Source organism: Gadus morhua, chromosome 8 (genome assembly GCF_902167405.1).
Source record: "Gadus morhua chromosome 8, gadMor3.0, whole genome shotgun sequence".
Taxonomy (NCBI): domain Eukaryota; kingdom Metazoa; phylum Chordata; class Actinopteri; order Gadiformes; family Gadidae; genus Gadus; species Gadus morhua.
In genome coordinates, this window is record NC_044055.1 from 21,505,330 (window position 1) to 21,516,510 (window position 11,181).

The 11,181-nt window shown below is 44.0% G+C and overlaps 1 protein-coding gene across 2 annotated transcripts; it reads right to left on the reverse strand.

Annotated features, from left to right (window-relative positions):
• Positions 1-2: 2 nt before the first annotated feature.
• On the reverse strand, positions 3-10,914 carry mtf2 (metal response element binding transcription factor 2). 2 transcript variants are annotated; one of them, XM_030363542.1, is made up of 15 exons: positions 10,676-10,914; positions 9,561-9,765; positions 8,675-8,756; positions 7,407-7,520; positions 6,543-6,643; positions 5,618-5,781; positions 4,959-5,054; positions 4,736-4,804; positions 4,478-4,601; positions 4,328-4,395; positions 3,909-4,079; positions 3,050-3,152; positions 2,619-2,677; positions 2,384-2,485; positions 3-2,195 (listed from the first exon to the last, which is right to left on the reverse strand). In XM_030363542.1, the coding sequence occupies exons 1-15, from the start codon at positions 10,726-10,728 to the stop codon at positions 1,805-1,807; spliced, it is 1,902 nt and encodes a 633-aa protein (XP_030219402.1). In that variant the 5' UTR covers positions 10,729-10,914; the 3' UTR covers positions 3-1,804. The 2 variants fall into 2 exon arrangements, with proteins under 2 accessions (XP_030219402.1, XP_030219403.1); XM_030363543.1 differs by having other exon boundaries at positions 1,793-2,195; positions 7,407-7,517.
• Positions 10,915-11,181: the final 267 nt, after the last annotated feature.

Below are 11,181 nucleotides of genomic sequence, written 5' to 3' on the forward strand. Positions count from 1 at the left end.
ACTCACTTTGTAATATCTGAATTTATTTTCTCTTTGTACGCCAATAAAGTACTACATGTAACAAACCGAAGCAGTTGGACTCAAAGTAGTTGAAGAAACGTTTTCGTTGGCCATCAAACCCTTTTGTGTGCACAGTGGCGGGTCAAAGGCAATACTTCATGTACATTTAGTCAGTCATAATGTCTAACACAATGAAATCCCCCAAAGTGTTCAGGGTATCGAAAGAGCAAACAAGTCTACTTCATTCCATTGTATAAAACGCACTGATTATAGACAAATGGGACCAATCAATGTTTGTAATCAAAACTATAAACCTGATACAAAAATACAGACGCTCAAGTGAGCGTTTCGATCCTGAGTTGAGAATGATTCGTAAAATACAAAATAACTTTTTCAGAGCGGTAAAATAAACACCTGTCTAACAGAAAAAAGCCAGTGCCATAAAACGGATGCAAAGGCAGATGAACACATTCAATAAAAACGATTATATTCTGAAGAGAGGCTGAAGAACACGAGCTTTAAACCCATGATTGAAGGTATGAAAATTAACGGACCATCCCACACTTGAAAAATATCAATTTTTAACTTCTCAAACTATGAAAGCCAAGCCAGTGTTATATGCTTTCAGGTATAAAACAGGTGAAGCCCTTTTTTTGGGAAGAACATTCAACGAAAAAAAAGTTTGAGCAAATTGATGTGACACCTTTAGATGGAAATAATACTGTTTTATTAAGAGATGCCAGTCTTCAGAATATGACACTAATGCTAAAAGGATTGGGAGATACAAGTTCTTCCCAGCAATAAAATTGAAATATATATATAAAAAAAATTAAATTAGAATTACTGCCTTGAATGAACAGAGTATATGAAAGCAGAATGAACGAGATGATAGACAAGTGGAAAATGATATGTGCAATTGAATCCAAGAAGAAAAATCAAAGAAAGCCAGATTAAAACACACGAGTAGAAAAACTAATAGTATACCTTTATATAAAATAATACCAGGTTTGCAGCAACAGAACAATTCTGTTTCACATTCCACATGAACTTGACTATTCACCAAAAGGACCACTTTTAAAACACAAATCAATGGACAAACAGTGTTTGTTCTGCCCAAGGCGTTATTCACTGCTAGGAGTCTGTAGAAGGGAACTTTGGTGATAAACCCCCATTACTTTTTTTTTTAATTTGGTATGAAATCAATGTTCTCAAGCACTGATCACCTCTTACTGCACATAGGTGTCAGAACCGGTACAATCGTGCATCACACATTTTGTTGATTAAACCACAATTTCCTTAGTTTGTTTTTACATTTCTGAAATATCAAACAATTTCTGTTTTCAAACAAACCTGGAATTGAACCTTTGATAAAAGAAATAGAAAGGAAATCAAAGCAGCTGTGGCGGCTTTAGAAAAAGAAATGCAGAATACACACAGGGAGAGTAAATGGTTCAGTGACCGGCATAGTGCAGTGTTAGGATATTTGGCTAAATGTTGCTATTGTCTGGTATTCAACGAGCACTCAGTGTATAGAAACAAAATGGGATTCACCGTCAGAGACATTGGCAAACCAAGGCTTTGTGACACGTAGCCTGATCTCCGCGGATCACCCCATGATGCGCGTCTACGGGCGTGTTACAGTCAGCGTTACTGCCAGACCCCTTTCTCCCGTCGGAGCACCACCAAAACAAGAATTTAAAAAAAGGGAAAATGTGATGCTTTGAGGCGAGTCGTGTTTGAGAACACGACCTATGGTGTTGGCGCTGGTAACGATGGATCAGGTGAGGCTGCGTAGGGGCGGAGCCTAGGAGGCGGTGACCCCCTCCCACTCCACGAGGTACTGGACCTTGCCGTCGAGGGTGACGCGCCGCGCCAACACCCGGTACTTCTCCCCGCAGGCCAGACGCCCGGCCGCTCCGAAGTAGCTGCTGATGGAGCTCTTGAGGGTGGAGATCTGGCCGTGGGCGCCCAGGCCATGCACTATGTCTGTGGAGGGCAGCCCCGGCTGGAGCCCGGAGGGCTCCGTGGCGGGGGTGGTGGTGGTGGTGGCGGCCGTGGGCTGGCGCGCCGGGGGCGGGATCTCTGGGTTCGGGGGCTGCAGGGCCCGCCGCGGTCGTCCTCGTTTCCTCTTGACGGGCGGCTGGGTGACGGGCATCATCGTGGCCATGGCGTGTTGCTTCTTTAAGCTACAGAGGCTGATAGGAGGACAAATGCAGAAGCAAAATAAAACCTTTCATTTCTGCATCAAAAAAAATAAAGTTGCGTTTCATACGGTAGTTCCATTGACCTTTGATATGCTTTGCTCTGTTAACAACATGACTATTTTTTGGTTCGCACTACGACCTGAGGTTGTTATTTTGTGTACTTTGGTCTTCCGACTGACCTGGACTGCCTTGAGAGGCTGGTTGAGGTAGTTTCCGAGGTGCTCAGGGCACTGATCGATTCCACGTCTGAGGTTTGAGCGGATGGCAGAGAACGATCACTCCTGGTGAAGAGAAAAGGGAGGGGACTCCGGTTAAGTCCTGCTGTAGCTGAATCGCAACATCAATATCAGCAGCCAGACCATAGCAAGACACGCTGGTAGCGGTACTGGCTCAAGACTCATTCTCTGTACTCACTTGCTTGAGGTTAAAAGATCCATGGAATGAGAATCCATCAGTTGAGGCTTCCTCAGCTCCTGTGATGCAAAGACAAAAGTTTTGCCTGTCCTTATGCTCATGGATATTCTAAGAAATTTACACTAGACCAAAAATCATGTTCATGAACATAAAAAAATAAGTCACGTGACACAGTGAGTGCATTTACTATGCAAATACACCGACCTACAATAGGGAGTTACGCACAGTTTCCTAATCTTTCTAGCCATATTTGTGCATTAGAGTAAAAATAGAGCACAAAAGGTCAGAGACACAGTTTGACTTTAACCCAGGACACCCCAGTGGTGCTAAATCCCAAACGGTTCTGTGGCTTCACAGCTAGTTGGTGTGGCTCCGGGAGATTAGCCACCTCGCACACACCGACCCACCCCCCCAGACACGCCCACCCGTACCTGGGAGAGGAGCTCAGTGGAATGGCGTAGCTTAGCGAGGGTCTCTGCGGACTGTGCGCCCTGCTTCCTCTTCCTCTTCTTCACGGTCCCATTGGTCACTGCGCTGGAGGTCCAAACACAAAATAAATCTCTTTGTTCTGTTGAATCATTAAAAAATGTTGAGCAGCAATTGTATGGTAATTTAATGCAAAAACATGAAGGCACAGTGTTGAGATTATATGCACCCTGGTAGGTGACGCCCGTTTATGGCAGTGGACTCCTGCAATGGAACGGTCGCTTAGCAACAAAACAGTGGAGCTTGTTGACATAGATTGTTTGTAGGTTTTTTATTAGCCCAAACCTATCTACCACGAGAGCCTGTAAAAGGGCTAACAGGAAGAAGCAGGATATAGAAGGAATAGTCCTGAATGAAGTTGGCAGAATTTTGAAAAGGTTTGTTTCTAAACTTGCTTGGCTGATGAGAACAGACCACAGCCCACCATGACCATCTTCACAAAGAAACCCTAACAGCGCTACCTTCATAATAAAAAATAATAATATATTTCATTTGTAGCAATGATACCAGAGGTAATAATGAGGTATTGATGTATCATAATGTTATAATCACGCCTGAGTAAGTAACCAAAGTATTTTTTGTAAGAACTGATACCTCGTTGAAATTTGGCCCAATCTATCGCAGAGGTGTGCTTATTTACTCTCAATTTCCATTTAGCTGCTTTTATCCAGAAGCATCTTGCATTGAAGCTACATTCCGGTAGCCACCTGGCTCAAGGAGGCCCCAAGGCCAGCAGCAGACACTGGGCATATAACCCAATTCCTCTTGAGTGACACTAGAGACACACCAGAGACCCAACAGTACCTGGTGTTGAGGAGGGGTTTGGAGGACTTGCGCCCCTTGATGATGATCTCGTGAGAGGCCCTCTCCGGGACCCGGTTGGTGGGCTCCTCGGAGCTGGGCGGAGCCGGAGGGAAACGGATTCGCAGTCCAAACAGGTGCTTCTTCTTCTTGATCTCCTTCCCAGACATGAACCTGGGGAACCCGGAGACAGGGCAGGGGTGAAGAGAGCAGGCGGTTGGGTTAGTCAGAATGGAGCTGGGCAAGAAATCGAAGGGAAAACGTGGGAATTACTAAAACAAGATAATATGGGCTTTATTACCCAGCTTCTTACAGTTGATAAAATATAGATCATTTGAATTAATTAAAGACTTGTTTTGATCATATTCAGTATTGTAAACATATCACCATGCAAACAAAAGTGATTCGTCAACAAAACATACCTGCTGCTGTTCTTGTTCAGCGCTTCCAAGATGTGTTCGTAGCGCTGTGTTCGTAGTGTGTTGGCGAGCTGTACGGACAACACAGAGGACATGAGGAATCGACCGTGCAGAATGTAGTTAAGACAGGAAGGGTCAAAACATCGCCCCCACCTCGCCCAGCTGTAGGAGGTCCCAGTTGTCGTTGATGTAGGTCATAAGCTCTATCTCCGAGTCAAAGTACTTCTTCTTGTGGATAATGCTGAGATTATACAGACTCAAGTGGGCCACATCCTCCCTGAGGAACAAATGTAGAACTCAGAAATGCATAATGTATGACATTGCGTTTCGTCAAAGACTGCTCGAGTCCTGTGGGCTATTGCCAGCCCGCTCCAACATTCAAGTCAACACAAACGCCTCAGCGTAGCTCACCATCGCAGGGGAAGCCGCCGGAGGTGCTCGGGTCCACAGTTGCAAACTGAGCAAATGAACAGGTAGAACCTGAAAATAGGAAAACAGCAGTTTATTTCAAAAGGGACCGTATACACTATGCAAAATAAGAATACTATTAAATGTGCATCTCTCAGCATACACAATTCTTATTCGAGTTAGAGGAGCTACTTCTATCATAAGTGCACAAAGCCGACATTCATACCTGTCTCCCGAGAGCATTGGCATCTGGAAGCACTGCAGACACGTCTCGTGGAACCACTGCTGACAGCGGTTACACTGGAGCATCTTCAGGTACCACCTGCCAGGAAGAGAGGCGGTGAATACACAAGGAGGGCCTCGAGCTACACATGCACGTTAAGGTCACCGACCGCCTGGTAGAACATGCCATCCACACTACCAGGGCGTGGAGTTCGATCCCCAGCCTGTGATAGGAATGCATGAACAACTCAACGTGTCATGTATTCAATATCCATAAACAATAATAGCCATTAGCCATAATAGTAAAGACATAACTTGCAATTGTAGAATTAGTTGCAATGATTATGTGAATACTTTTTGGATGGGAAATGAATATCAGATCCGTGATAGAGCAAGAATGGCGAGTGTGCCTGCAATGAGGGCTCATGAACAAGCAATGACTATCATTCATAATTTATCATAGAGCAGATGGTTTTAGTCAAAGAACCTTATCCAACCAAACACATACAAGTAAGGGGAAGGTAGTAATAATAATAATAATAATAATAATAATAATAATAAATGAAATTTATATAGCGCTTAATATGAATGTGGGTTAGGTAGGAGGGTTAGACATCTTGCTCACTGATGCCTATGGCTAGGCTCGGGGGGGGGGTCACTCACTCTCCAGGGGCTCCGCAGTAGCAGTAGCTCTGCTGGACGTTGGTCTTGTGGCCCTGGTCCCACAGCAGGTCGTCCAGGTGGTAGGGGAAGTACAGCTGCCACTCGCCCTGCTGGGGCAGCTGCAGGGCTTTGGTGCTGCAGCCCTTCTTCTGGGCACTGCCCCTCTGAAACAAATACACACACATTGTAAGTAGTGTGTACTAGGAATGCGCGATATAAACGATATATGATATAAACGATAAAAAATGGCCTACGATAGAGATTTTAGTTATATTGCTCTATCGCGATAATGCATGTTTGACGCGATCTATCCATGACCCGCGAAATATAAAGAGCGGGTCATGGATAGAGCTACGAGCTGCAACCGACTGCAACGCATCGTCCGCGAAATTTAAAAAGAGCCACGAGCTGCAACCAGCTGCATTGCATCATCCGCGACCCGCGAAATTTAAAGAGCCACGAGCTGCAACCGGCTGCAACGCATCTTCCGAGACCCGCAAAATTTAAAGAGCCACGAGCTGCAACCGGCTGCAACGCATCATCCGCGACCCGCGAAATTTAAAGAGCCATGAGCTGCAACCGGCTTCAACGGCTTTATGTTACTCCGTCTATCCACTAGAGTAGAGGGTCATAACACAGCCATTTTCCCACCCATTTCTGCCATAAAGAGGTGGCCAGCTGTGACCAATCATATATGGAACCTACAATTTCAAACAAGCCAATCTCCAGCCATTGGCTCCTTGCAATTAAAACTTTGTCAAAGCTGAGAATAAACAAATACTGTGATAGTGTGTGCCTCATGCAGAACCAAAGGACACTTAAATAAACAAAACATAGCGATATTGTTAGACAAAATGGTGACCATGTGCAGAACAAAGAATTAAGATTAATAATAGTATTTTATGGCAATATGTCCATTGAGTACCTGGGGGGTAGCAGAGAGCTCACACTCCCTGCAGAGCCACTTGTCGTCCGAGTCGATGACTGTGGCATCGATGATGGGGGAGTGGCAGAGTTGATGGTACCCTGAACACAGCGGACAATTTAATATCAACATAGGTCTATGTCTGTTTCAACATTAGGTGTTTCAATAGTGTTTACATGCAACAACACACATTCATGAAAAGGCCCCTGTTTTACCACCAGAAGTGAGTGGGATTTCCCATTATCAGCTATTTCAGAATCTGACCTGCCCTGTGCCTGATATCGCAAGGGGAAGGGTCTGCACAGAAGTATAATGGATAAAAGAGTATATAAGCCTACCCAGTGGTCTTTAGCAACTGGAAGCCTTACCTATCCATCATAGATGTAGGTGGACATGCCCACTTGTGATGTCAACAAGGCAGAGAGCAGGGCAGATTTAGAAAAGGTGTGTAATGGCTAGGGGCACTCGCAACTGGGGCTTAAATAGAGTTAGACCTGTAGGGTGTGTAGGTGGTGGAAACACCTGCTCTGTCTGGAACATGCACTCCAACTCCACCATAACCCGGTTTATTCATTCTTAACCCGTGTCCTGGAAGTCCTTCCTGTCTGCTACGGTGGTTTTCTACCATATGTATGTTCCATACCCTACACCATGGAGTGATACACCAATGCATACCATTTCATTTAACTTATGATTTGAATAACTCCTCCAATGCATTATGTCAGCTTCAGTTGATTAATATTCAATCCATTAGCACAAAATCATGGTGTTGAGTAAGGCCCCAGCCATGATTAGGAATATGACCCTGGCTATTAAATGATGGAGTATACAATATGTCAAGCATTGTGGAAAAATCAACAGTACCTTGTCCACACTTATCGCAAATGACGATTTCATTGGGCTCCTCTGAACTTTCATTCTGGCAAATAGAGCACACTATGTCATCTTCATCATCGTCCTCGTCATCGTCCTCATCTCCTGAAGCAAGGGGCATCGTGTCAAACACCATCACTCAATCGCAAGTTGGCACAGTAGAATCAGGCCACCTCAGTAACTGCTAAAATAGGCATGCTATCTCAAATCGCTAAGCAAAAGAGTTGGAGACGAGAAAAACACCAAAAAGTGATGTAAAAAATAAACTGCCAAGAACCCCAACTGGGGGTCGCAGTAAAAGAGCAGGACCAGCAGGGGTCTGGTTGAGTGAGCCTGAAACAAAGAGGTGAAGGACGGTGTAGAAGGAGATAAAGCATGTTGAACCCCAGAAGACCACTCATGACCAAGGTAATGTTGTAAAGCTCCACTTATTAGACTGCCATCACCCTGGTACCCTACCAACGCCATAAGCAGCATGGACATTATAGTTAAACTGGCAAGGATAAAAGTTGACCCATATTGGCAGTTAACTGTCAAGGTGATTGATTTAGTGGAAGAAATACTGTGTTGTGAGGGGTTGTGTCAATATCCTCGATGTTTCTAAAGATCATTCATCAAGTTACTGAATAACTGAACAATCGAGTTAACACTCTTATCAGGGACACTAGGGAAATGGGGCAGATTATTTGAGGATGTTGAAACTAGTCACGATTCTATGTCCTCCCATCTGAGACAATAGGGGAATGTGTTAGACGAAAAAAGGTTGATTAAGAATCAACCCCTTACTACATGTAAAAAAAGGTTAGGAAACCAATCAAGGGAAAGGAGGCCACATCGTGTGCCTGGGGCTTTGCTTTAATTACTGCATGTGAGCTGTAGCTGAAGCGTTTCCCAGTGCTGTGAATACCTCTCCTGGGCTCCTCTCCAGAGGGGAGCCTGCTCACTACGGCACTGAGAGCGCACACGCTGACTGTTAACTGTCAGGGATAGAGACCGTGATAGTACAGGGCTGAATGGAGAGAGATAGCAGAGGGACTGGGACAGCACAGTCCTCGATCAGGAAAGCTAAGCCACAGCGGACTAGGCCAAGAAAGAAACTACCGCCAGAAGATTAAACAAAAAAAAAATATATATATATATATATATATATATATATATATATATATATATATATATATGTAATATAATAAGGGTTAAAAACACAAAAAATTAAGTCCAAAATAGACATGCCACACGCAAGCTTTCTCTGTATAACCTACCTGTCTGGATGTTTGTCCAGAGCACCCAGGACTTGGACCGGTCTTCAAACACTACAAAGCATCGCTGCTTGTCCCGGTCTATCTGGGGGGGAGAAAAGGTCACTCACGTTTATAACATAATCAATGTTCGTTAAATTTAAAGTGCAATGTGCAAGTTCATGTCTTTTATTAATTCACATTGTGTGCTCCTAGAAATCTGATGAAGGATTAATCTTAGTGTTCTACTGCCAGCAAGTAATAAACCACAGAACACATTGAGCGATTAAACCATAAAGGGAAACCTCAGGTAGGCACACTGACAAAGTGCGATGGGGTTGTCAATCAGAAACATTACAGTAGCGCTGCGTCAATTTAAGTATTTTGGGGCACTTGCACCTTTATAACTTCCCAACATGACTGTATTCTTTACATCTTGGCCTATTTATACAGGACAACTCACTTTTTTCTCATTATTACTAATTGCACTAGAGTTAGCGCGCAGCATATTTACATTGTTGTCCCTGGGCAGGCAGAACAAGAACAGTAAATGCGCACCACATACATTCCTACATATAAGTCCATTATTGGGAAATAAATGAAAGTACAATAAATCCAAGGCGATCATAAGGGATGACATTTCTGTGCTGGTTTTGGAAAAGGCTTCAGGCTGGTTGTAACACTGCCAAGCTGCCGGAGTCTCATGTTTGTGGGTATTAAAAGGCTGCAGTTCTTCATCCTTTCATAAAATGTGTCTTTAAATCATCATTCCCCACACCTTAATTATCTGGGGGAGCAAACCTGCCAATTGCACTTTAAGGTTGCAGATGTATAGAGTATATGTATAGTAAATATATTCTTACATTAATTTGTTTTTAAATACAGAAAATAGCGCCTCCCTCAGACTTACCTTGGTGATTGTGCCCAGGTAAAATAAGCCGTCGGACCAGCGAGCCAGGACGTCCTGGCCCTCTTTGAACCTGTCAGCCAGCATGCTGTCCTCTCCATAATCCTCTCCACCAGACAAGCTGGCAGGGGACAGGGGGGCCGCTTGCTGCTGCCTCTGGGAGTGGGCTCTCTGCTGGGCGGGCGAGTGGTCTACAGTCACCGAGTCTCTGGGGGGTGGGGGGGGGGGGTTAAACGAGGAAGAGCCTTTTAATTTATTTTGTTGTTTGGGTTAGGTGTATTATTTTTGTTATTATTGTTATTTTTGTCATTAACATAACGTTTCCTTTGTAATGCATGTTATGAAATTGTTTTAGCAATTTTAGAAATGGCACAGACAATATAATGGAGGGGATATAACATTTCGCAATCAATGAAAGGCAATCGACTAGGTCAATGAGTTAACAATAGAAATGCAGTTATGCGAAGTTACATTATCGCCACGATGTTTCATATGCATGCCAGTTAGAGCACATGCGAAGAAAATGGTTGCAGGAATACAGTGTGTCAGCCTTGCGCCACAATGTATTCTTTTCAGAGAATGACATGCGTGTTATGGTCAATATGACAAAACTTTTAATATGACATAAACAACAGTTGAACACGATAAAAATGTGCCTTGTTGGTCGGAGTATTTTGGAGGGAAAAGCCGACGCAATAAATAGTGGACTGTCTGCAGCGCAGGTAGCAGTGCATTTCCTGCATGACGGCCAGTCATACTGTGCAGTTTGCCAGATTGGGCCAGATGTCCCGCCCAATCTGGCAACCCTGGCTGCAGCGCGCCTCGGCCAGCGTTGCCAGATTGTACAAGAAATCTGGCAACTCTGATACAGGGTCTCTTTGTTCAAACACCCACCGACTAACTACACGGGGCTCAGGATTGGGACTAATAAAAACGGCTCCGTAGAATCAATTATTTAAGTGTTGGAATAAAATAAAACACTAGATATTGGCTGGTATTAATTAGTTCAAATGGTTTGCCGCCCGATTTTATTAGCCACACACAAAGCACAACTGTGTGAGTGAACGCCAGCCCCTGGAGCCCCCCACAGGAAAACACGGAGCGAATGAAAACAATACCTCATTCGGTCCCCTCCGCTGGCGGTATCACCCGAACAATGGAACAACTTCATAGATTGGAGCTCTTTTATTTTAGCCCCGCTTTCTTTTATTTCACCTCACTAGATTAGACGCCACAATCCGCAACCCCAGCACTGTTCTTCAGAAAATAACAAACAGATAATTTTCCTCTGGTGCATTCGCCATTTTGGTTTCCCGCTGATGGCCGCGGCGCATGCTGGGAAGCGCGCTACCCGATTTCTTTTTTTTTTTCCAAGCAAAGTTTTTTTTCTTCACGTTTCAAATAGTAGGCAGGGCATTTCACGTAGGCTGGAAATGCTCGCGTATTTAGCGATGTATTCAAATATTTGGAAGAATGTATTTTCCATTGTATTTAATATATTTGAGTTCCAGGCTTAATTTATCGATATTTATCGAATAGATTAAAGATCGAAGAACTGATCACAATTTAACCGTTTACAATACAAACGTATTCTCAAATCTCTCTCCCGTTACATGTTTTCATA